The 27,451-nt window shown below is 40.5% G+C and overlaps 5 protein-coding genes across 7 annotated transcripts in view; all 5 read left to right on the forward strand.

Moving 5' to 3' along the window:
- LOC145457086 (uncharacterized) overlaps positions 1-27,451 on the forward strand; it is a 108,027-nt gene that overhangs the window by 33,641 nt on the left and 46,935 nt on the right. The window lies entirely within an intron of this gene.
- Positions 19-3,197, forward strand: LOC145457089 (uncharacterized). 2 transcript variants are annotated; one of them, XM_080335252.1, is made up of 2 exons: positions 19-1,796; positions 2,073-3,197. In XM_080335252.1, exon 1 carries the CDS (start codon positions 19-21, stop codon positions 1,759-1,761), a length of 1,743 nt encoding a protein of 580 aa, XP_080191378.1. In that variant the 3' UTR covers positions 1,762-1,796; positions 2,073-3,197. The 2 variants fall into 2 exon arrangements, with proteins under 2 accessions (XP_080191378.1, XP_080191379.1); XM_080335253.1 differs by having other exon boundaries at positions 19-1,764.
- LOC145457095 (uncharacterized) lies at positions 4,068-11,975 on the forward strand. The gene is made up of 4 exons (XM_080335259.1): positions 4,068-7,434; positions 9,844-9,930; positions 11,029-11,211; positions 11,372-11,975. The coding sequence occupies exons 1-4, from the start codon at positions 7,278-7,280 to the stop codon at positions 11,515-11,517; spliced, it is 573 nt and encodes a 190-aa protein (XP_080191385.1). The 5' UTR covers positions 4,068-7,277; the 3' UTR covers positions 11,518-11,975.
- Positions 13,791-15,445, forward strand: LOC145457097 (uncharacterized). The gene is made up of 4 exons (XM_080335262.1): positions 13,791-13,971; positions 14,051-14,110; positions 14,233-14,412; positions 14,480-15,445. The coding sequence occupies exons 1-4, from the start codon at positions 13,869-13,871 to the stop codon at positions 14,635-14,637; spliced, it is 501 nt and encodes a 166-aa protein (XP_080191388.1). The 5' UTR covers positions 13,791-13,868; the 3' UTR covers positions 14,638-15,445.
- On the forward strand, positions 19,473-23,073 carry LOC145457093 (uncharacterized). Of its 2 annotated transcripts, none has more exons than XM_080335258.1 (4): positions 19,473-19,783; positions 19,844-19,915; positions 20,012-20,188; positions 20,252-23,073. In XM_080335258.1, exons 1-4 carry the CDS (start codon positions 19,597-19,599, stop codon positions 20,299-20,301), a joined length of 486 nt encoding a protein of 161 aa, XP_080191384.1. In that variant the 5' UTR covers positions 19,473-19,596; the 3' UTR covers positions 20,302-23,073. The 2 variants fall into 2 exon arrangements, with proteins under 2 accessions (XP_080191384.1, XP_080191383.1); XM_080335257.1 differs by having other exon boundaries at positions 19,582-19,783; positions 20,266-23,073.

The following is a 27,451-nucleotide window of genomic DNA, read 5'->3' on the forward strand; positions in this document are numbered from 1 at the left end:
TTAACGTAGAGGCTGCAAATGGCAGATTTTGATGAAAAGTCTTTGTGGAATAACTCTGATTCGAATATTGACACCAGGACCACGGGCAGCTTGTCCGATCAATTACATTCCCTGGACATCTCTCGATCTCCATCTAATGGATACACCTCTGCTAAGTCATCGGAATTTACCACCGCGCACTTCCCCTCGCAAAGTTACATGCACTCGCACCATAGCGAATCATCACCCTACTCCTTACGGCAATCCCAGCTGTCGATACCTTATCAATATGACGTGCTATTGTTGTACGACCCTGATGACAGTACGCGGTACCTAGACGAACTCCTGCACTATTTAGCGCCGCAGCAGCTTAACATATTTGATTTTAACCGCGACATGCCGGCGGGATTGCCCCCGCAAAAGGTGCTGCAAAGCACATTTAAGATGTGCAGGTACACGTGCATTATGATCACGGAGCGGTTTTTGAATAATTTCTGGCTGCAGTTTCGAACCGACATGTCGATTCAGGATATGTTGGATAACCAGCAGAAGTTGTATTCTGTCATCGTCGTGGTTATGGATGCGAATGTGAAGCGATTTGATTTGCCGTTAGATCTGATGACACTGTCACCTTTATTTATCACCGATCGATATTTCAAAAACAGAATATCGAAGGCTTTTAGCAAGAGCACACCATTTCCGATGGCGGTGCACACGACCGGCGATTTTTCGAAACAACCCCTTCCGCTTAGCCACCTTCCTCCGAGTTACAGCGATATCACCAAGCCCGAGTCTTTTTTAAACAGCGATTTAGACCGCAAAGAAGCAGCCGATTCTAGTCCACACAAATACAACAGAGATCAGACTGTGCCTACGTGTATCACAAATATCAAAGAATTTCGTTTCCAGTCCCCCGTGGATGTCTCCATATCTCCTTCGTTGGGGCCTTCAAGTCGTTTACCAAGAGAGCACAGTGATAACACATATCTTATGCCCCAGTCACTTTTCCTAAACAGCACCGATGGCGCTGCTATGATCTCGGCGGCGCGGTCCATTCAACGAGAGACTAGTGTTACAGTTAGTTCTACGGGGTCTCGCATGCCGAAGGAAATTCTGGAAAAATCAGCTCCGGAAGGTCCAGAATCCAAAGTATTGCTATCAAATTCTTTGGAACTAGGCAGTAGTAGCAGCGAAGGACGTAGCAGCGGTAGAACTACGGAATCCGGCAATGGCCCCAATCAATATGTGGAAGAAGATTTCTCTTTTTTGAATCGCTCGGTAGATTCTAGTGCCGATCACGGCGGGCAGAATATTAAACGGGACATCGACAGTCCCGGATTCTTCAGCTTGAGCACCATGAATTCCATTCGATCCAGTATGTCCGAATACTCAGAGTTGGAGATATCGCAGCTGTCGGAACCGTGTCAAAGTGAAACTCATGGTTTGTACAGTTCTCGTAGTGCTGATGGAACGTTTCCGCAGACGCTTCCTGAACATTCGAGAGACAACAGCTCGTACTGTTCCCTACCATTTCCGCACAGAGTACTGAACGAACCGGGCATACCCAGGTGCAATAGTTTGGGTCAAGAGCACGCCAACGCTCGACATAGCGAAAAGTTGTCGCGCTCGATGGTTGACGCCTCTTGTGTTTCCTTACCGGAATGTTCCAGGAGCGAAGCGCCGCACAGCAATACCACAAAGCGATCGTTTTCCGTGAGGTCCTTGTTCGGTCTTCGTCGGAAATCAAAAAAGGGTGGCGCATCCGATGGAAAAAGAAAATAAAGTGTATGTGCACACTAGAGTAGAGTACGCACTAGGTCAGTAACAAAATACTTTCAACTTCTCGGTGTACTTGCTTAGGTTTTGCCTAGTTGCAGTGTTTTACTTAAGTAGTTATGTCGTTGTACCACTTCTTCTTGAACAGTGTTTTTTAAGCAAAAGTACTTAATTTGCCAATTATCATTTTGAAGAGTTGGAAGTAATTTTAGCAGAAGTTTATGGCACTTTTACTAGTGAAGTTGTCATAAAAAATTTACGGCATTGCTTCTATTTGACCACCTCTGCTGTACACATATACTGAATGTTCATTGCAGCCGAAGGACTCCAAAATGCAGCACGTTTGCGTGAACTGAGTTTCGTTAAAATCAACATTGCAATTGGAATCCTGACTTCAGATTGCTACTATGCCAGGGCTGGTGACTGATCCTCTGAATCAAAGGGACAGAGCACCTTTTCGAAGTTACCCAATACACGTCTTTCTGGCGCTTAAAGTGAGGCTGGTTACTGGAATCTGAATCACGTATTAATGAAGACCATTCACATACCGTAATCAATTCTTCCTATAAAATCTACTTTGCGACTAAGAATATATTTCTCTATCCTCCTGCAAGGCTTCTAGTTCTCTGAAGTAACACTGGGGGATCTCGATCGGCTGTGTGATGAGATGTAACAAAATTCCAGGTCCTATCAGAATAGCTCTGGGACCCTGGGAGGAACGTCCATTATTGGTGTTCTCATTTTGATCCAAGAGTTTGGGGTGAACTCTTGTATTAGACTGGATGACGCTTTGCCAAGCTTTTCGTTACAACTGTAGTGGTAGTACCTGAATATCTGTCTCGACCATAAACCCTCGACTTGAAATCAATTATGCCCAGCCTGTTAGTTTAATACTTCTGCAACCTTGTTGCCTTCCGCTTCTGATTGAAGCTTTTGTGTTGAATCTGATATACCTGGGTACCTGGGAAATCACTTTTGATGAATGATGTTATTTTCTGCTAGGTAGCGAAATAATTCCATATCACTGCTGTTATGATGCGTGTTGAACGTTTTTAATTACCTTTTACCACTTGCACGAACGCAGTCGGCGTGTGCTGATATTGCACCAGCACCATATAACCTTTATACTCCAGAACTATGCAATCGGCGAAAATCCATTTTGTCATTTTCTTGCCGAATAGAATCATGCCAACTTTTTTATGCCGCATTACTTATTGAAACCTTGTCTTTCCGAATTTTTACTCCGAGATGTTCATGGTCAATCACTGTAATCAGATATTTGTGTGATATAAAGCCAATGCACGATTGCAAGTCATGATGCCAATAGCTTGTGCCACTTTTCATGTTGAGGCTAGCAGTTTCTTGATGTTTGTTTATTATTATTGGCAATGTTCTGCCACACAGCCACGAGATATCTGAATTATATATACCTATGCACCGTATGGGAGAGTAATTTAACGCGTTAACGAGTAGCAGTACCTTGCAGTTCGACGCATGATGTTTTTTTGAGAACGTTAACAGCGAACAGAACTAATAGGAAATTGTTGACGTCGTAATTGGCTTGCGTTGTTTCGCACCGCTCACAGCGAGGAAGAGAGTTTACTCAACTTGAGAATTATTTACGAAGTTGTGGGCGGGCTCACCTTTGTTTGCGGACTACGGCAAAACCGCGCTACTTCGTAATGTTGCCCTCAAAGGCAGTTTGGCATTATTCGATCATTGGTCAGTTATTGTTTGTCACTCATTGACTGGTCAATGATCATGGTCTCTGATTCGACCGCTACCGGCGTCTCGTGTTGGTGGTTAACTGGTTATGTCGGTGTATCACCATTCTATTTGCGCTTCGAGTCCTGTCAGAAGAAGTGTACGGGAGTGTCTCGCGGTCTCAAATAGCGTAAATATTTGATCTGACGTTAAACCTACGAGGACAGCACGACCGGTTGCAATGCGTTAACAGTATTGCCGATGAAAGCATCGTAACGAACAGTTCTGCTTTACTTTTGGTCAGGGCAGGTCTGATTTGCTTATGTATATCAGGGATATCAATCATCAACACGCCTGACATCGGGCCCACAAAGCAATGCTGATTAATTGAAAAATGCATGTGCTGTCCTTATCCAGCACATATCTATCAAAAGTTGAGATTTCTAGTTCATGTAAATACTAAATGATCCAAAACACAGCACATGTAAAATATGTTCGATTGTCCGTATCTCGCATTTTAACTGGCCGGCGGCAATGTTGCGTTTTCACTCTAGTCGCCATTAGTAACAAGTCTGTGACATCGACAGAATGTTCCGAGGATATGAAGTTCAGATCGACCAAGACTGGAACTGCCAAATAATGGTTGGTGACACTTTTGAGATTGCTTGATTTCTGCACCCGGTGAGGCGATGGTATACAACGAATTAGCGATCTCGTACCTTCCTTTATGAGGTAACAAGTTCAAGCCAGGAGAGCGATTGGCTACCAATTTGCAGGTGATGGATTCGATCTTAAGAAATAACTTTGCATGTCAATAAATACAGGTCAATAACATCATGTTATATTCGATTACTAATGTCTCACGTGCGATTTGAACGTTTCGAATCTGCACTTAGGACTGAAGAAGGGACAAAGCCATTTGTGTTGCAGCTAGGAATCTATACTTACGAAGAACCTAGTTAGCACAGTTTGTCGATAGTATTGTACCACAAATGCATGACAATGCAGTCAGGTTTAGAATACTATAACGTTCCGGCAAGTTGAAGCTTCGGTAAACAGTGTGGATGCGAGCCTACTTTCTATCACAGTAAACAGAGGCTACTTCAGCCAGCATGACAATGCTAATACTTTTATGATGCGGTTGATAATGTACTTTATCAGAATACTTCGCATTGTTGAGATAGGTTTAGAAGGCATGTATATCGACCTAACCTTCTCATTAAAGTCATGGAGCATACCAAATCGATACGCAGCTTTGTATTCGTTGCGAAATTCGCTTTGATTTTGATATCATCTTGGCTCTAACGTTGGAAAAATATAGCATATCGTTCGTCGTTGAAGGAGTGTGATATACTCTTCCAGTGCCAAAATGTGATGGCGCGCATCAGCATATGTATGAATTTACTTTAAACCAGGGCTGTAATGACTCCAGTCATGACTCGACTCGATGAGTCATGATTTTCTGATGACTCGACTCGAGTCAATCTGTGTATTTACTCGACTTGGACTCGAGTCATTGCGCATGACTCGAACCAAGTCATGTGACTCGAGACTCAGACGGCAAAAACCGACATTTCTCAGAGGTGGTCAAAGTAGTCAAGAAAGCTACAGAAGTAGAAGTAGCGAGGAAAAAATCTACTCAAGTACGAGTAGAAGTACTTCTTCCATGAGCCACCTAAAACTACTTGAAGTAGAATTGACTGACTTTAAATCTACTCAAGTAAGTAAGTAGTTTTGAAAACAGTCTTAATTCGTTCGCATGGTCTGTCAAAAGCTGCAAGTTGAGCTATGCGGAAGGTGCAGAGAGCTTGATTCGTATTGATGCATCCCAGGAGGTATCAATTTTCAACAGAATAAGCATTCTTTCGGATCATGGGATGCAAATTATAGTATTGATTTGAAAATGCGATACTAACCCCTTGATTACTAGAGGGCCGCGTTTTTGAGAATATCATGGCATGGCGCCCTACCCCATATTATAAGGCCCCAGTTTTAGGCGAAGAGCAATACGGAGTTGTATCGGATACGGTTTCAACCAGGGTTGCATTTAGAACAAAAATCAATTTAGATTTTAGAACAAACATGTTTGAAACAAGGACCAAATTTAAAACACGTTTTTTTAAACCATGACGTCACGAATATTCAATTGTGACGTCATAGTGGAATCTGGAATGACATACAATTGAAAATATAGGGTAAATATCGCTCCTTTGACGAAATATCTGTACTATTAATGTTGAACTGACTGTATTTAGGGTCCCAAACAACCCGTATCGATATACGTCGGCTAGATCGGGTGGTAACTGTCCGTAGGCTCATACAGCATGTGTTTTTGGAAAGTAATTACACAATTATGGCATAATTTTGCAACTTAAAAAACTAATTTTTTTTTTTTAATACCATTTTTTTGAAACACTGCGTAAAACATGTTTTAAATAAAGTGTTTTAAAACACCGTTTGTTTTAAATGCTACCCTAGTTTCAACACTTTTCGAGATTAGTATACGTTAATAACAAATATTGTGGATCGTAAAATTTATATTTAGTGTAGCTTTATTTTCGGAAAATAGAGGCATTACTACATTTGCTTTTATGCTTCAATGTTCAACATATGTATGTTCTGCAGACAAAAGAACTGTAAGTAATTTGAACTCAAGTATCATTCTCGGAATTGAAAGTGAAATACAAATACTATACTTTTAAAAAGCGGAAAATATTTTTCATGTCTTTTGTTCATAAAGCTTCAATGATCATCTGCTAAAACAGGTGTAACGATACAAAAAGCCGGATTTTCTGGATCAGCAGGATACGTCATGGGCTGCTAGATGACGATAGGATAGGTAGGCCTATAATTGCTAGATTGCGAAACGGTATAGTTTCAAATATTATGGTAACAAATTGTGGCTATCTTTAGTACTAGGGGATTAAACTACTTCTACTTGATAAACTGAAAATAGCTAAAAGTAAGTAAGTAGATCACAATATATTATGAAGTAGAAGTAGAAGTAGAGCAAATCAGATCTACTTGGGTAAGTACCAGAAGTAGAGGAAAACTACTTGAGTAATTCCAAAAAGTAGAAGTACTTCGTTACTGACCACCTCTGTTCATTGTAATTTTGAATAATTGTAAAGTAACCACACTATTGGGATTTCGTCTGTTGGTACTGGTACTTGAAAATGCGAGCATAAACTGCTAAAAGTGAGTAAAATTAGTATATTATAAATGCGAACCATTCGATATCACCAAACAGAGTTTATAAAAAACTGGATTTAACAAACTTTAACTGGTAACTGAGCAGTCAACACAATGACTTGGACTCGGACTCGAGTCATAATACGCTGACTCGGACAACCTTGCTTTAAACCTTCCGAACCCACGACCACAACTGTATGGTTACCATATTTTGGGATCGGGAGGACACCTTTACCAAATCAGGAGATTTAGTTGATCAAGACTGAAAACAGCCGATTTCGCTACTTGTGCTGGAAAGTTTGTGGTGTTCACTAAAAAAGGTTATCACTTTCGCTCAGCTCCCAATTTTCGCACTTTTTGCTTGAATTTAATGGTGTTGACTAAACAAACGTCATTACCCTTCAATCGACTCCCGATTAGCCCGCTCGAACGCCCGCATCAGCTATTTAGCGTCATTATTGCCGATTCCTATCTGTAAATGAGGACATTTAGGGAGAACAAATCCCGGAAAGGGGGGACAAGTCGTAAGCAGGACGTATGGTAACCCTACGGAACTGTTACTAGAAATGTGATGTAAGATGAATTGGATATACTTCTTCGTTCATGCCTGAATAATACCTCATGAAATGCTGCGCGTTCCATTTTCCTTTTGCACAGCTAAGTTTATATACCTATTAGTATCAAGCACTATGGTGTATTCGGTGTTTCAAACGGAACCTCTCAAGTGGAAGAGCGAGGTCAGTAACTGCGAAAAGGCTTTGCTGGATGAACCGTTGCAGCAAGGTAAGCCAGCGGTGGAAGATATCAGTTGCACGCTCGTCTTTCCACATGTGTTTCACTTAATAGATACACATGACACGACTATATGTTATTTCCTAAAACAAAGCCGTCGGTCAATCCAGTAAATAGTTGGCTTCTTTTCCTTACTATACATGATCCCGGAACCGGACCCAGGACGCACGGAGTGATGGAGTCATATTCAATTTACAATGTGCTAAGTCCTACTTCAACAGTTTCGTATGAAATAGCGAATTCGATCAGCCCTCATTAAATTTGACAGCAATTTACATACTGCTTCATGCTGTGAACTTGAGTACGGCACTGACAGAAGTCATGTGATTTTCATTACAGGCCCAAACTACACCACATGAAGGCATACCCAAGTTATTGTTCCAGTAGTTGCTCTATTCTAAGTTACGAGTTAACTGAAATAAGTTCCATAAGAGTGGCGTAGCCAGGTAAGGGCCTAACGAATTTATGACGTCTCATCATCTCGTCAAGGCACGTTCCTTTCCCAATTATTATTTTGGAAATTTCAATCGTGGATTAGCCATCTCCCAGGCTGGTATTTTACCGAAAATAGGTCTTCTATCACACTGCTCTACAAAATGAAAAAAAATTGGCAGAACATCTAGGAGCCGTTTCTTGGGTTTTCAATGTTGCTGATTACGAGCAATGTTCCCTCAAATTTTCGACGACCCTTGGACAACAGTGCGTAACGACTAAAAAAAGTCATCACTTCGGGTTTTTTGTGCGCAACTTAGATTTTCAGTGCGCAGAGACCGTGTCAGCACTGCGCATTTGCGGACGTGCGCAGCTTAGAGGGAACATTGATTACGAGTATCACATTAGTTTTGTCAGATTGGCTCTAAAAAAGAAGATATTTATACCCCTGAAAATGCCTAAAATCAGTGTATTTACCCTTGAATATTTCACTTGGTAGGAAGTAAATGTTAGATTTTTCTACTTTTATACTGCGCATAAATAGATAATTGACTATGGTTAACACTCACGAGGGAAAGGTTCCCTGGTTTCATAAAACAAAGACCATCGCCTGATTACGTTTCATAGGGCTAGTAATATACTACCGATGTATATTGACTTAATATGATTACAATTTTGCAGTGGTGTAGCCGGGGACCAAATACGCTCATGCCCGGTCCAAATTGAGTGTGACAAATGTGGCGCTTAACAACCGGACTGGTGCGTTAGGGCCAGGATTTAAGTAGCACATCACTCCTCGCCACCACATCCGGGTAAACGGTGTCTTACAAAAAGCCTAGAAGTGGGCCGTGCTATAAGTCGGCAGTTACGGAAAAAAATGAAGAATATCGGCCTGGTGTATATGACCTTAGTAGTCGACAAACGCCATGAATATCACAAACAACAACAACAACAACAAGTAGCACATCAATTCACAAAGCAGTAGATGACATTTGTAGGCTACGTCACGTAACGCAACTGCAGTGTAGCAGTCTACTGATTGACTTTTCCAAATCCGCAACATGGCATAAATACGAATTAACTACTGCACTGCACGACAAAAATATCATACCGTAACGCGCTTGGCGAAATGTATCGCAACGAACTTTTCGTTCAAATCTAATCGTTCCGTACCATACCGAATTTTGGACCGTATGTCCGTAATACCGTATCAATCCCTTGCGTGTGATCAGATCATGTAATGCGGCATGGAGTTTAACACTTCTGCTTCAGTTTACGTTGCCTTAGTACCCAATTACCCAGCCATATTCGGCGACTATTTATTCGAATATAGGGTACTCGTAGCTTGTGAAGCATCACGCTATGCATGCACACTAGGGCTCTTCAAAAATAACTTTTTTTTCTCAAATAGTACTGGCTAATTGATAAAATTGTTAGGTTACCTAATTTAAGCCTACCCACAAAATTTGGTTCAATTCCAGCCCGTAACCGCTTTGCTACAGGAGAAGAAAGTTTCTGCGGTCGAAAAATTTTGATTTGAATAAAATAGTATTTACGGTGAGCACAATATAATAAATAAACAAAGAATCTGTCACCGTAAATACTATTTTATTCAAATCCAAATTTTTCGACGGCAATAACTCCGCTTCCACTGGATGGAATTGAACCAAATTTGGTGAGCATCGTTTCTATAGACAGCCTAACACTTTCAGGGGGTGAACAGACAATTTTCAAATTTTTTATTACTTATTTTTATATAATAAATAGAAACTTTCTTCTCATGTAGCAAAGCGGTTACTGGCTGGAATTGAACCAAATTTTGTGTGTAGGCTTAAATTAGGTAACCTAACAATTTTATCAAGTAGCCAGTACGATTTGAGAAAAAAAGTCATTTTTGAAGAGCCATGCACACCGCATGCAGTGCACTGTTCTCATAACGACTATACCGTTATTTTAATTTTGTACTAGATCAATCGAAGAAAGGAGTACTGGCGTTGTGGAGCGTAGTCAACTTCATTCTGGCTCTATTGGCTATTGCTGTAATGGTGATTTTAGGTAAGATCTTCATCTTACTGAAACTCTAATTATTAATATCTGTATACCGGCATATAATTGCTTGTTATGAAAGCGTCTTAGTACCATGGATCATATAGGGATGGTGTGAATGTGCGGTTCACGTTCGAGTTCTGCGTGTGAACCGCTGTAATTTGTAGGTTCGCGTTCACAAACGAACCACGGCAGGTTTTGCACTCTGAACCCTTCTCATGTACTCACAATTTTTCATGTCATTATAATGTCTTTGGTTGAAATTCTTTGCATTTCAAATTTGGACCATGCACTCTCCGCGTGACAGCATAAAATAATTCAACACTAAACGAGCACGCACCTTGCCAATTTCAAAAATTATTTGCTCATGATATTCAACTTCCCGGTTGCGAATCTTTAGTGACTCTCTGCTGCGAGCTTTGTCCGCAATCATACAATAGCAAGAACGAAACACACTACAGTCAGTGAATTGTGCTTCGTCAACCAATCAGTTAGTTACATCAACAAAATTATTGCAAAAATGCATCGATGTCTAATGTAAAAAATCTAGCAGGCGTACGGGATATATCTTGATTTGATATCCTTGTTGTATCATGAAAACGAAATCCGTCCGATTGGGGTGTTTGCTACTGTATAACTTGTTTTTGAGATATTATCTGACGGATGCATAGAACCCGGTGTTTCACTCTTAAGAATACAGTTGTCCGGCCTAGCCGGGTCCTCGTCGAAATTGGTAGCGAAGCGATTTTGTGGAACTATATTATAGCATTTGATTGTTCCAGTTAATAGCATTAGGTGACGTTTACAAAGTCAGCATGTACTTCAGCATTGTGGCATAATATGGCCTGAGTCGTCGGTAGTTATGATAACTTTACGAAAATGTAGGGTTGGCATTATCAATATTAACGTCACGTGGCGTCATGGGTTCACGTTCGCGTTCACACAGAACCTTTTGAAAAGGGTCGCGTTCACACGAACCAGAACCTTCCAGGGGTAGCCTAAGCATAATAACTCTTTATGTATATCATATTATTCATATTTTTAAGTAAGTGGTTTTTCAATAATTTTAATACTATACGGTACATATTGAGACCTTTATTTCTTCAGGTATGCTATGCAAAAGCGAAATCGAACAGGAAATTCTCGTTTTATTCATATTGCTGGGAGCGCAGGGCTTGTCAACACTAGCATCTTCAATTCTCTCTTGGCGAATGGAGTCGGGGTGTACTGCCAATGGCCAGAGACGCTTGACAGTGCTTGCATCCGGTGTCATTCTACTCTCAATTATTGGTGAGAGCAGATTATTAAGATTTTGCGTCTGTTGGATACATAGGCCTACACATTACACATTATATAAATATATATTACATATATTCTACTTACATACAAGATCAGCAGTATATATATTTAAATCCATAGTTATTGAGTGCATCTTTTTTCTTTATTTCAGAAATAATCGGCTCTGTATTGATGATCAAGGAGAGACCGTTGATTGACGTATGCGAACAAAACGGGACATTCTATATGCTGGCGTACGGATTGCTTTGTACCGTAATGCACTCGTTGTGCGGTGTCGTATTTCGATATTGTTTTTAGCCTCCTCGATACATTTTTTCGGTAGATCTCTGCCACCGATATCTCTTAGCGTTCATCTCATGAGCATTGTGAACTCACGACTTCGTCCACTGTAACATGTTGCGAAATTTCTTGAATCGTCCAAACACAAACGCGTATTAGTTTCTAGACATTGTGATGCATGGATCTGTCACAAGTTTTGTTATTGGCCCAATGGGTTCGCATATTTTACCGACTATACCCCTTGTTCGGACGTATCATCTGGATAGGCACGATTCAATTTATTGTGACTTTCACTTGGTCTTGCGTGATGTTGTGTTGCCCATGACGCATATGGATCGCTCCATGCGAGTTCGATATTTCATAAATTGTGCTTTTGTAACATGTGTGTTTTTTTCAATCTTTTACGCCTGAACTAATTTATGGTTTTACAACGCTTTAATCGCTGTCTGATCGCCAATAAATGGACGATTTGAGAATTCGATGGACATATCGTTCACAGCCGTTTGGGCGAATCATTTCCTATACTGTACTCCAGGGTTGGCTCTTTTGATGACGAAATGGGGCTCTTCGAGAAATTTGTAATTTAACACATTCTTCCCATCCTATTTAGCAACATTGCCGCACGTTTTTCACAAACTTTTACAACGTGTGGCATCATTACTCGTGTGGTAGATGAGGCAAGTCTTTACGAGGTAAAAACAGTGACGTATCCCGGGGGTACCGGCTCAGAAATAAAAAAAACTGAAAATTTATGCCAAATAGTGACTGCTGATGATTGCAAAAATCAGTCCAATATAATAGATTTTCCGATAACATCGCAAATACGGTACCTTCAAGTTATTTATACATTATATACATCGCACAAATCGAATTCATTGAGTTCTATACGAAATTCGCGCAATGACCATTAAAAAGTTGCTATTAACATCATATTCAATATTATAATTCCTTATATCCAATATCACACGCCTTCTAATCTTGGATTGTACAAGGGGTCTTCAAAAATGACCTTTTTCTCAAATTGTACTGGCTTCTTGATAAAATTGTTAGGTTACCTAATTAAAGGCTGTACACCAAAGTTGGTTCAAGTCCAATCAGTAGCCGCATTGCTACAGGAGAAGGAAGTTTTTTAAATATATTATGTCAATATAAATAAATGAAAAATTAAAATCTTTTATTCATGCTCCCCACGAAATTGTTACGTTGTCTATAGAAACAACGCTCACCCAATTTGGCTCAATTGCAACCAGTGGAAGCGGAGTTGTTGCAGTCAAAAAATTTGGAAATAAACAAAATAGTAACATGGCCACCTTATATAGTATTTTATTCAAATTGAGATCTCAGAATAACAGACGCCAAATGCCGCGTAGACACTCGGTCGCCGCTCCGTGTTTGGTCGCTGAGCGGACAACCGGCTTGATTAGTGCGGAATTTATGACATCACATCGGTGTATGCGCTGCGCATTATATAGAAACTATTGCGATCTGCGAATACTCCGATATCATTCGGAAGTTATTGGGAAAAGTTATTCTGGTAATCAGTCGCGAATCACGATAGACACACACCAATATTTGTGACCAACTGACCATAATTGGTATGGCATTAAAACATATATGCGCAAGCGTGCGAAGCACTCGATCACCATTCTCGATGTTTAAATTTGGATTTCACTGTCATTTAGATTCTGAAATATCAATAGCGACTTTGAATCTGTTGGTAGGCCCTATACTGATATAAATTCCTACTTTTCGAAGCACCCCTGTGTGATTTTCATTAATTCTCTTGCTATGTCTTTCATGATATGCGCATCGCATCGATCGATCGCAGTTTTCTTAGAGGCTGTATCTGCTAATTCGAACATAGTCCTAACACAATCTCTAAACGTGAAATGCGTATAAGTGGGTTGTATATGGATTGAATAAATTAATATTTTGATTTGTCTGTATCCTGCGCTTCAAATTTGTTGGCATGGAATTTTGAACCCGTTGTGTTTGTGTGGTATAGAGATGTGATCACTGCGAACTATTTCGTTAAATGACGAGTTCAGACGGCACGAGTGTAGTTTCTGAAATCCTATTATAATAGTGTGTTCGATTCTTGTTTGGAGTGTTTTATGTAAGTTATGCCAGTTACTCGATTGTGTCTGACATGAATCATTTGGTAGTGCGACAGGTAGGCTAACTGCGGATGTTGCGATATATTGAAGCAACCTTCGGAGCTCGCGGTTTTCCAAGCGGGATTTTCCCTATTACTTTCCCCGTACGCGGTAATCTCGTCTTTGTTTTCTTTCATCCTGCAATGTACAGTACCTGAAGTATAGTTATCGAACGGACGTCTGTATAATCATTGTTCTGCGGGTACATCAACAATGGTGAAGATAGGTAGACCTGCACTGTTGGATAATGTCAAGGCTGATGTTGAACGCAATGAACACACGATCGAGTGCAGCAGATATAAACACAATGTGGACGGTAAGCTTGATGCGGACGCATCTTATCTTGCTCGGCGTGAAACGCCAATAGTTATCGAGTATAATTTTATTTTTTGCAGTATGGCGTCGTGTGTATCCTATCCCCCTGCTACTGGAATTCGCCACATTCATCGTTATAGGTGAGTTTTCATGTTAAAAGATACACCCGTGAATCCTATATGACGACTATGAATTTATGTGGTTACCGCATGAACACATTCCGCGCAAGCAATGAGTTCAACTACTCTTGTGTTCGTTTCAGCATCACAACCGTTTAGCGAATGCTCTACAGACATCTTTGCACTGTCATACCATGTCTTGAACTTCGCCTTAAATATGCTTATCGTGTGTATCATCAGCGGAAATCTGGATAATTGCGGATCATTCTTTCCGAGATGTTTTTGGGCGGCGCAAATTATTCATTTCACTTATGCAACGATGGGTGAGTATTCGTGTTACTGTATTTTCCTGAAATTGTATCAATATGCGATATTTTTTCACGTTTATAGGGATCATCGCGTATCTTATAGGACCTTCGGCTCCAAAGACCAATTTGTGCGCGCAAGTCATTGCTACAAACATGCTCATTTACGGGATCACATCAGCTCTTCTTGTGGCCGTCGGTCACTTGATCACTAAACTATGTTATCAATCAAGTAAAAATTAATTAAATGTGTGCGTGAATGTATAATTTTTTATTACTTTTACTTTTCTATATATATTCATGACGGTATCAGGTTATGTACTTAACGGGAACCATGACGTCATTGTATACAGAAGTGAGAGAAAGTGTGTCGGTACTTTTCTTAAGTATGAAAATATTTGACACAGCTTTTGATTTTGTGTGGTACTCGTGATACACACTGTATGCTTATTTCATTACAAGAGCTGCAATCGTATTTTTCACAATAGCACTGCCAATTCCTTTTCTTTCAAGCATCTTTGTAATTTGTAATATGTGTTGTTCAGTCTGAATCCTCATTTCCTATTGGACCTTGTGCACAAATGCCTTGTAAAGGCCAGTATCGCATGCGACGTTTACAAGGCGTGTTAGGGGCAGAACTTGACAATAATTCGAAATCGTATCATTGCTAATACTTGGCAATTGCGCACGCCGAAAACAAGGATATCTAGAACATAGCTCTAGATATACCTAGCCGAAAAGTATTCGGAAAACCTCGCATTACTTCATGGGCATTGGCGAAGGAGCGGGCGTTAGACCGATTGACCAGAAAAGCAAAACCTTAGCTACTAAATTGAGTACGCAGCGGTAGAGATTCCGTGTCCGTGTTTGGCGATGCATGTGGTTGAAAGTGGAAGGCCTGGTTGCGTTCATCGATATTAGTTCAGCACTGGCTTCGTGGTTAATGAGCAATATGTTATTGCCTGCCTCTTTTAAGAAAAGTAATTGTTAAAATTTCGTTATATGCAAATACACACGGTATCTAAACGGGTTTTCAACCGAAAGAATCGAATTTGCAGTGATACGTTATCCTTGGGCCAGGGGTATTAGTTCACAACCTAGTTCGTACGCGTCCCGTTTTTAGATAAACGTTCTACGACATTCGCGTTTAGCTTAACCTTCTCACTGAAGGTTAATTACTTCAGTTTATGTAGAAAATATCAGGGTTGTAATGACTCGAGTCACGATTTTCTGATGACTCGACTTGACTCGAGTCATTTTTTCAAAATACGGAAATGACTCGATTCGACTCGAGTCAATCTGTGTATTGACTCGACTTTGACTCAAGTCATTGCGCATGACTCGAACCAAGTCATATCACTCTATGGTTACCATACGTTATCCTTTAGGAGGATTTGTCTTCATTTTTCAGGCTTTTGAAAAGGTCCTCCGAGGACGCCTAAATGTACTCCTTTTTGGGAATTCGTCCTCCTTTACAGCTTTTAGAGCTAAGATAGTGGATAGTTTCGAGTGAAAATGGGCATAAGTGACGCTGAGTAGGAAATTCGCGGTTCGAACGTAAGTGACAACCTTTTTTTTAGTCAACCAACGTAAAGTGTGAAAGAAAAACTTTATTTCTGGACTTGAGCCGGCAAGTTGACCTTTTTTTAGTCAACCGACCACGATGTGAGAAAAATTTACCATTTTTTCCGAATTTTACTCCACAATTCCAAGTCTGAAAATTTTGAAAAAGTGTCCTCTCCATATCACTCGAGACTCAGACTGCCAAAACCGACATTTCATTGTTATTTCGAAGAATAGTAACATAACCATACCCTATTGGTATTTCGTCTATTGGTACTAGTACTTGAAAATCCGACCAGAAACTGCTAAAAGTAAGGGAAATAAGTATCTTGTAAATGCGAACCATTTGATATCACCAAACAAAGTTATACAACTTGGTTTAACAAGACTTTAACTGGAAAATGAGAAGTCAACACAATGACTTAGACTCGGACTCGAGTCATAATACCATGACTTGGACTCGAACCTCTGCTCGATGAATTGGACTCGGTGGTGAATTGAAAATGACTCGACTTGACTCGAGTCAAAACTGTAATAGTGAGATTGACTTGTGATTCGAAGCCTTGTGACTTGGGTACAACCCTGGAAAATATTCATTCATGTTTTTATTAGCGACCAACCAACTTTGAGATTTGGCCAGAGTATTTATACCAAAGTTCAAATGAGGAGCTTAAGTAGGCAACCGAGCAGTAAGCACGCAGCTTCTTGCTGGCGAGATGTCGCAGTGGTACGATCCACAGCTGCAACACCAATAGGTTTCGGGTTCGAGTCTGACCGAGGTCGACTCCAAAATCCCAGGTGTTGGGGTTTATCTGGGCTCCTCGTCGCCATCTGATTCGCGTCAGCGGTGTGAAGTGGGCCGTGCTACGGAATCATAATAAAGATCATCGACCTGGTGTAAATGACCGTTGCAGTCGAAAACATCATGAATACCACAAACAGCAGCACTGCTTCTTACCGTTCCACGATATATTTCATGCTAGGCTCTGTTTGGCTGCCGCCGAAATCGGACGGAGCACAATAAATGGTACCACTGTAGCAGCACCATATCAATGTCGTGATGGGAACTTATCCTCGAAAGGATTCAATGAGCTTTCTTAACCCTCGTTCTAATTGAGTTGATTCAGATTTACGATATTGTTACGACGATTTTTGAGAACTAAGAGGTAGTGATGATTTTGTAGATGGGGCCTCAGATATAAAAGATTTGGTTCCTTACATACGTAGTGTATATCTGATCGAGGATACTTGATATTAGGTATTGGCTTTTCAGAAATGCCAGAAAACTTCCCCGCTCAAGTCCCAATCAGGAATAAAACGGTAAATTCCCTACTCATGGTGGCTCGTTATTTATACATGCAGCAGAATGCACCTACGAGTAACGTTTATATCAGAGGTCTCAAGCTCAAATGTGCTCGCGCGCCAATTTTATAGTTGTTGATGACGCCGCGGGCAGCAGCATCAATAATAGGGATATTCAATGTACAATTTCCAAGTAGGCCGTATTTGACGGCAGCTTGCAGACAGGCATTCCACAAACATCGTTAAATTGTAATTTACTATTGTACTATTCACGATTGACACGAAAACAAAATCACATTTTCAAATATTTGAAGAATATTGTTTTTGTGCCGGGCATAATTTGTTAAAATAATGAGTTATAGACATCATGCGAGAGAATGCATCATGTCATCGTCAAACTGCTGAGTTATAATATTGCAGCTTTGACGTGCACCTTTGGCACCTTTGACGTGCCACAATTTCATGTAGAATCTTTTAAAATCTACTGAAGATTGATCTGATATCAGAGCATTTAAGTGGTGTAGCCTAATCCGGGTCTTTATATAGTCATGATAAGTATAGATTAATGTTTCTGTCATAGCCAAAGTCAAACTAAATCAGCGTTAGATTTCGCCTTCGATTATTATTGGAACATATCAATAACAACTTAAATATAATCAATATTGAGTCATAGTAATAGCATTGTTTCTTAACCTTGGCGATCGTACCACTCGTGCTTCCAATAAGATTTCTCGTAGCTCATGTTCATTTTCAACACAATTTCTGATGGTACCTATATTAAAATCGGAAAGCCCATTCACAAAAAATCGCGCGTAGCGCGAAGACCATTTTTCAGTTGAATAAATTGGCCAAGAAAATATTCCATAGCATATAGGCCTAATTCCACAATGCATCTCGTACCCACTGATGTGGTGCTTCGTACCCCGAAGGGGTCTACGGAGCCTGGTTAAGAACCCCTAGAATCGAAATGTTCTATCGCTGAAGAATCCATTGGCGTACTACTACCTGCCCGCCACCGATAATTAAATAACATGGATAACGAGAACGAACAACACCCTGCATGTAACCAACTATACGTCACGGGGGTCTCATAATGCCGAAGGTTCTCATACTGACCTGATTAGATAGCTATATACACCCTACCCAACGCAAGCTATGGTCTTTTGATATATTACTATTCCCCATGACAGTTTCATAGATTGTTGCATCCGTAGGAATACCAAGTCACCCTTCCGAGTCGCAAGTCTTTCTCTTGATTCTAACGTTTGACCCGACCCAACTCGAGTCATTTTTATCTAATCACCCAGCCAATCCGAAATCGAGAAATATTACGAAAGGTCACGCCAAACCAAATCACAATTTGCAGTCATGAATCATCAACGGGTCATGTTTTATCATCATGAACCAGAAATGTGACCTTTGCTGGTCTTCTACGGCATAGTAGCTTTTAAAAGGGATGTGATAGTGTAGTTTGTTGAGATTTCAGTGATTTTTATGGTAGTTTTAGGGTGAACTTTAAGTTCTTATACCTACAAAAGATATGTGGCACTTGAATACTTGAAATTACAAAATATCGTCGCGGGCCGCGTGTTTGAGACCTCTGGTTTATATGATCAATCCGCATGTAAATTGTGTTGCTATACACGGCAAAATGAGGCCGTAAGATATTCAATGTTCAGTTGTGTATAGTTTCTCTCTCCACTATATCGTTATGCTATGCAGAAGTAGTTGACTAGCTGTGACTTATTCATCTCTCGGACTGCAGTCTAATGCAAATCCAAAGTGATAAAGATAAACCTGTAGTTTCGGAATTGCGTGAAACCTGGATTGAGTAGTAGCGTCGCAAGAATGCGCGCTTGCTGTGTATTATGCTACTGGCCGATTTTACAGGTGGATTGTGAACGAACTTAAAAAGGTTATTTCCAAATTTACGAGCATCCGGTTACCTTTGGAAATGTTACGAGTAAAGCAATTGAGGCTTGCGGGCACAACGCAGTTTTCTGCGCCTATAACCAAATCATGAGGGAATTGTGAGTGATCACATTTCCGGTCTGTTGTCGTAATTGTCATCATTCTGTTTACGTCATGTAATGAATTGTTAGGGCTGATGTAAACTAAGAGTAGAGAACCCGTGCTATGTGCTCAGAATCATAAGAGCTTGCGCCCGGTATGGGCTTACATAAGGTCCCATTTAGAATCGAGAACCACAATTTCGTTTTCGAGTTGGTGATATGTGCTTATCAGCTGCGTGTATGAGATGATTGTTCTTGTTCCAGGCAGCAATTCTCATACCATAATGTGGAATTACATTGTCGTTAGTCCATTGTTTATCAAGTTATGAGGTCAGGAATTGGTATTCCAAGTTACCATCAGTACTTCCTATATTCCCCAGGTAACTCTGAAATATACTATCACGATATGGTTAGCGCAAACAGCACTCGAATGAAAGATGGGACGAAAGAGACTGAACATGAACATGAACATGAACGTTGCTCTTTTCAGGAGGGATGGAAGCCTATTGGAGGTTCCTTCGTAATTTCATCATCAAACAGGCAACACTTTTAAAACCAGTTACATTTTTCAGCTTGGAGGTTCCTTTATTGTGTTCTACTCGTTGCGAATATCATTTATGTCGTGGCATCAATAGTAGTGCTCGGTAAGTTGAAATACTTCACAAATATGGCGAACTCTATTACCTTGATACTTGAACCGTATTTAATAGCCTTCTCATTTGGATATTCAATATCAACAGAAAATGACGCGAGCGACTGCAAGTATCTGATCGCTAAGTACGTCATAGCCTACCCGTACTTGATGCTGGTCCTGAGTATTCCGACAACGATCGTAATAGTGGCGAAACAAAGCGAGAATTACATGTACGAAAAAATCAAGCTGATGTGCATTTTTCTGCTCCTATTCGCCGCCACTGGTGAGTGATATATGCAAGTATGCATGTATTTAAAATAGTACTTGACATCAACATTAATTACAGTAAAATATTGGCAGGTATTGTTGCCTTTGGTTTCCTGCATCCAACATTAGATGATGGATACTGCGTCAACTTCATGATATTCTCTATGCTGGTTTACGGTATCGTCTATATTTCAGCTGTATCGACATTTTACGTAGCATTGTTGTTGTGGCCGAGACATCGATTGCCAAAGGCCGGAATGTGATTGTTTTTATCTTGCGTAAGACACAGAAGCTGTTGTTCCAGATCATTGTCTTTGGACGGCACCAGCTACCTCAAGTTTAAAACCCAGTCCTGGAAACAACTGCTCGTTGATAAGAGAAAATTCGTGGCGTTGAGAGCGGCTTTTGCGTCAATGCCCAAAAGTCTCGGTTACTCGTCGACTCCCATGACAACCTCACTGTTGACATTGTTGAACCATAGTGTCCTATATGGTGTCGACACAAGCAAATCTCACGGCTCAGTGAAATTGTATCACGTCACAATTTTCATTTGGCTACAGGCAATTTGACGGTCATCTCACGTTACTCTCTCGTTTCGCCAGACAGCATTGTTGCGTATCAATGCCAATCTCCATAACAATGAAAAATTCGAGATTGATTGTGGGGGTTCCAGGGCCACCGGCAGAATAAAATTTATATTTTCGTAATCAGTGCAGAGTCAGCTTTCGATTGATACCCGTTTCACCAAATTGAATGCTCGGCAAGCCGGTCAAAAATGACCGTCAAATTGCCTGTAGCTAAATGGAAATTGTGACGTGATACAATTTCACTGAGCCGTGAGATTTGCTTGTGTCGTCACCATATAGGACACTATGATTGAACTATAGATAACTAACCTACGGATAGATACGCAACACCCGTCATCACGCTAGCTTGCCCGGAGGAAATTACTGCTCAGCAATCTGAACGTAGCATAATTGCTAATCCCATAGCTGATGACCTGAGCGCTCAAATTGAATAAAGTTGATCTTATTTGAAAGCTACTGTCGCACTGATTTCGAAAATATACATTAACATCTGATCAGGGCAGCGGAACCCACTCAATATTCACCTCAAAGTCTGAAAATCTACGTTGTTGTAAACAATGGCAACCATGCAAGGCCCATTGTTATGGTCATCGTGCTGCATCTCTGCCATTGTCAGCAACAATGCCGATTTTCAGACTTTGAAGGCTATTTTGAGATGGTTCCGTTCCCTTAATGAACTTTTAATGTATATTTTCATAATCAACGCGACAGTAGCTTTCAAATAAGATCAACTCTATTTAATTGGAGCGCTCAGGTCGTCAGCTATGGGATTCGCAATAATACTGCGTTCGGATTGCTGAGCACTAATTTCCTCCGGGCAAGAGAGCGTGACGACGGCTGTTGCGTATCTATCCGTTGGTTAGTTATCTACAGTTGAACAATATATTTCCTGTGTTAAAACTGCAAAAGAGGGGAATATCGAAAGGACGAAGTAACGGTCTATCAATCTAACATGTTTTCATTGTATCTTGTGGTACATGTTCAGATGAAATTCTTTGTAAACTGAACTGAGGGCGATATTAAATTTCAAATGTCCGGGTGAATCTAAATATATGATAACTACCGTATTGCTTAGAGTTATTATGTCTACATACGATTATATTGTTCGTCGAGTAAGCATAACGATCATGCATTTACCATCTACATTTAGACCAGACAGGAACATATCGAAAATTTTCAGGTTTTCCAAATTAGATTAAAACTAGAATTAGAGCTACACAGTTTTTTCAAATTAGAGTAGAACTGAGCCTACCCCGTTAAAATTAGAATGGAATTCATCCCCTCTATACGCAATGCGAGCTCCTGTTTGTACGCCTACCGCGACAAAGTATCTCATCATATGATGTACGGGCTTGATTAGGCAAATCCTACTTTCTTTCTTGTGGTGCAGTTTTCTCGTTATTTCCCGGATAATAATCTATACTATAGTCCAGTGGTTCTCAACCTTTTTGTCTTCGCGGACACCTTTTCGAACGTCAAGGACCCCCGCGGACCCCCCAAGTTTTCGTTTAAATTTAGCTCAATTATCGTGCAGCCGTCATCTGTGTTTTGGGAATATTACTGTATAGGCTGGTGACAAACAGTAACAAAATGACTATTCTATATTATAACATCATGCTTTATTTATATGTGGGGTAAACGGTAGAGAATTCTGCAGCAGCATTTCTACGTGGCCATGACTTGGAAATCCGCGCCTTCGAATTGATATGAACGAGTGCCTAGTGGCGAATGGTGTAATAATGGACAACGCTTCCGACGACCCCTTTGGGTATGATCGCAACATATGTGGGGCCAAAAGTGAGACACCGATTTTTGTTATTGAACATATAACGTCCATCCTAGTCATTTCTATCTAGCAGATCATCTCGAAGTTGTTCTGGAATAGCGGTCATATGACAGAGAAAATGGATTTTGAAACAGCAATATCTTTGTATCAGTAGGCTATTGGCAATTTGGAAATTAAAATTAGTTTGCAAAGTAGGATAATATATTTCATTTCAGACGATCATTAAGTTGATGAGAGTAATAAAATTGTAGCAGTAATGAAGCGAAACGGCCTCGTAATTTCTCTATTTTGAAAATAAAATAAAAATATGGTTATCAATCACTTTAAGAATTCAGAGGCTTCACGGACCCCCTGAAAATGCTTCGCGGACCCCCGGTTGAGAACTACTGCTATAGTCATTCCTGTGTTTTGAAGCCGTTGACATATTGTAATTATAATTATATTGTACTTTTGTAATTGTAATTATAATATATATATTGTTCACACCTACGTAATTTTATGATATTACATCTTTGTAGAAATGTCAAATGGGAATGTCGTGTTTACTGTGCAATGTGCACTGTGCAGTTCTCCAGGTGGTTCAGGTGGTTTCTGAAAAAGCCTTTGCGGAGTAGTTGTTGACCGAAGCGTCCTGGACATGTCCTTGCGCGGAAATCTCTGACGCCGAAATGTTGGTGCCTAACAGACCCGCACCAAACTCCTAGAATGAAACATCCCATCGGTCTCAGAGCGATACTGCAAATATACCGTTCTCTCATCATAGAGAATATAACTAAATTAATTTCTTTGAATTATAGGCTACGTAATTAATAGCGCGAAGCACTAAGAACACTAATTTTCAAGTTGAATAAATCTGCCTAAAATATATCAACTTTATGCTGATTTATGAAATAATTTCGGGCCCGTGCGGATTTGCTTCGGGGGTTTAGGGTGCATCAGTAACGATCCTGATTGTAGCGACTTTCTTACCGCGAGTAGAGTGCCGATATCCTATAGCAGGAAAGTTGTGGACGCCAGTTTTATAAGCAGGTTTTTGGTTTGTTATCTCCTGCTACATTTAATGCAATTCATGGGCTATATGACTCATTTTTACAGGTCCTAGGACAGTAGTGGTTCTCAATCAAGTTGTACCCGTCACTCTAGCATTTTGAGTACCCTGAGTGCAAGGTCTGTGGAGCTGCGAGGTCATCAACCCATGTCATACCACTGTTCGACAGAGGTGGTCAGTAAAGAAGTACTTCTACTTTTTCGAAGTACTCAAATAATCTCTAATCTAATTTCCCGATACTTCTACTTCGCAGTAATTTGTGATCTACTTACTTTTCGCTATTTTCAGTTAGTCAAGTAGAGGTAGTTTTATCCTCCAATCAGAAATATAGCCTAATGAATTTCGGGACTGTTTTCACGGAGTACCAACATAAGTCAAGTGAAGCCCAGAATTTTCATCGCGATTCGCGCACGGTAGATATGGAGTGACAAATTTGTTTTCACGAAAGTATCGGTGAATATATAATTTTGGCAGCGCGTTGTGTGGTTCCGTTCACACCCAGCACCGTAACTGCCACACCCCAAACCCCCCAATTGGGGCGGCGAGCTCGAAGGGGGCCCAAAATTATTTCGTGAATTAGCATAAATCATAGGGTATTTTTTGAAAATTTCTGCAATTTTTTCAATTGTTTTTTCGCGCTGCGCGCGAATTCAAACGGCCATTTATCTTTATTATTGGGTATTGGGCCATTACCGCGCCACGACCCACCAAGACATACAATCAAGTTTTAAGCCATATAACATGCGACTCCATGAAGTGTGCCAGAACGATCGGCAGCGAGAAAACCTTGGTCGAAAAGGTCTATACCCTTATGCTGACCGAAGACTTCGTTATATATACAGAATACATATAGGTTTAATTGTCCATAGGCGCCTAAATGACTGGCGCTGAATGTTCCTGCCTTTGCAATCTGAACCTCACAAGACAAAAACCATCCCGCTGGGAAAAATTTTATGCCAGTGAAGAAATACCATTTTGAAATCGTGTGAAATCGTGTGCAGAAGCCTACGTTTGGCCGATTCTATATTTTTTGATATAGCAGACTGGAAGTCACGAAATAACATCATGTAACGAAATCATATCAACGGGTCCGCCCGCCCGAAGATGATTAATTATTATTTACGGGCCCTCCCGATTTGAAGACACATCACTCAGCTCTACCGGTAAATCTAATTACGTGGTAGAGAGGACAATAGATTGATAGCATAATATATATGCAATCGCCTATCTGATTGACCGATTTTATCATAAATTATCGAAAATTTTCGCGCCACGCGCTGGCTCACAATACAGTAGGCTACAGATGATTTCGTGACAAACGCGAACAACGTGATGGACGGGTCGTTTCATCACCGTATGGGAGCCCAAGACCCACGTTTTTGGGGGCCTGACGAGCTGCTGTTTCGTTCCTGCCAACGGGTATACGCCCGAAGATGTTTAATTATTATTGAGTGGTCTTACCTTTTCAAACACACCTCACTCAGCTCTACCGGCAAATCCGATTACGTGAGCAGAGAGAAGATGAAAATTGATAGCAATACAATTCCCGATCAATCGGCTGGAATCAACCGATTCAATCATGAATTCTAGAAATTTCCCGCGCTTCGCGCGCTTAGACGACAAAAGCTGATTCACTAAATAAACTCCTAACGAATACGATAAACAGCGGTAAACAGGGTATCGCCGAAGGGGGGTCTGGGGGTTTGGGGTTCGGTCTATAACCCTATGGGGGGCCCAAGACCAAAGTTTTTTTGGGGGGAGGGGGGGGGCTGACGAAGTGCTGTTACGGTCCTGTTCATACCACTCTGTCGCCGATATGAAATATTTCATCACAGTAAATATGGTCCATCATAAGGTTTGAAACTACCGTTTCGCAATCTAGCAATTACCCAGGGATAGGAGTTCTATATATATCCATACAATTACATATCATATCGTAATCTAGCAGTCCATGGCGTGTCCTAATCTAGAAATGTGGACTTTGACTTTTTTGAGCGTTAGACCTGTTCTAGTAGAACACTGTTAAAATTTTCTGGACAAAAGACATTTTTAATATATTTTCCGCCTTTTAGAAGTAGTATTGGTATTCCTTTTTCAATTTTCTAGTATCATACTTCGAGTTCTAAGTACCTTCAGTTCGTTTGTCAGGAGAACATGCATGTTGAAGTATAAAATCAAGTGCCTCTATTTTCCGAAAACAAGGCTATACTATATGGCATGTTTACGAAATGGGCGACCATTCGGTGTGACCGGAACCACGCAATCCCGTGCCTATATTAGATTCACCAATACTTCCGTAAAAAACACATATTTGAACTCCAAAACTACTGTGCGCGAAGCGCAACAAATGTACTGGGCTTTACTTGACTTTTATGAAAATTGAATGTTGGTGCTCAGTGAAAGCAGCTTCGAAATTCGTCAGGCTATCTTTCTTATTGGAGGATTAAACTACTTCTACTTGACAAACTGAAAATAGCGAAAAGTAAGTAAGTAGATCTCAAGATATTACGAAGTAGAAGTAGCAAAAATCAGATATACTTGAGTAAGTAGTAGAAGTAAAGGGAAACTACTTGAGTACTTCGAAAAAGTAGAAGTACTTCGTTACTGACCACTAGGGCTGTTCAAAAATAACATTTTTTTTCCCGATTCAAGCCGGTCACCTCTTAAATCGTCAGGTTGCAGTAGAAAACCTTGCTCACCAAATTTCACTCGATTCCAACCAGTAAAGGCCTCCGCAGATCCAATTAAAATTTTTAATTTAATATAAAAAATAAAAATAAAAATTCCAAATTTTTCTGCCAACGCCATGAAATTGTTGAGCTGTCTTTAAAGACGTTGCAAAACAAATTTGAGTCAATTCCGACTTGTAGAAGCGGAGTTATGTGAGTTTTTCGATGATAATCCTCGGATTATCCTTCGTTGATTTATCAACGAAAAACTCACATAACTCCGCTTGCACTGGTCGGAATTGACTCAAATTTGTTTTGCAACGTCTCTGAAGACAGCTCAACAATTTCATGGGGTTGGCAGACAAATTTGTAATTTTTTTTTTAATTTTTCATAATAAATTAAAAATTTTAATTGGATCTGCGGAGTCCTATACTTGTTAGAATCGAACCAAATTTGGTGTACGGCGTTTTTTTTATGGTAACCTGACAATTTAATCAGTGAATGGCTGGAATCCGAAAAAAAAGTTATTTTTGAACAGCCCTACTGACCACCTCTGATCCCATGCCTTTGAGAAATTTTCGCGCTTAGCGTGGTTAGGTCGTTAGTGCATTGTCACTTTCCATGACATAATTGCTATCCATTCTTATTCGTAGTAATATGACTATTCTTGCCATCGTTGCCTTATCCGGTTCGCTCCTATCGGACGACTAAAAAAGGTCATCAACATTCAAGTGGCCCGTGCAATGGTTCCCAAATCGCATCTGGCCCTTTGGTCGAAAAGGTTGGCCGCCCCTGGTCTATACTATGGATTACTAAACGTACGCGGGTTAGAAATCTTTAAATCAACCCTCACGCTTAGTGGTTCCATTCCAACACGAGAACACAAACAGACAAACTACCGACCGGAGCGTCGGATAAAGGTATGCCGTCAGTCCATGGTATTTATATTTCGCAGGTATATGAGAAGCGAGTACATCTGACAGCTACTGAATATTTGAGAGGAATTGAGGATGTATAGTAGTAGTCTATTACGAAAAGATAGGATTATCCTTTTCCAGACTTCAGGTAACCGGAATAGTAGGTATCCGGAGTTCAGGGACGTAACGCTCTGCAGCTCAGGTGTTTTGTAGCCTCCTGTAGTTCGTGGTAACCTGCTGCGCGAGTGCGCGTGATAATAGCAGAGCCGGT

Source organism: Botryllus schlosseri, chromosome 15 (genome assembly GCF_051294905.1).
Source record: "Botryllus schlosseri isolate E-star chromosome 15, Bs_hap1, whole genome shotgun sequence".
In the NCBI taxonomy this organism is placed as follows: Eukaryota; Metazoa; Chordata; class Ascidiacea; order Stolidobranchia; family Styelidae; genus Botryllus; species Botryllus schlosseri.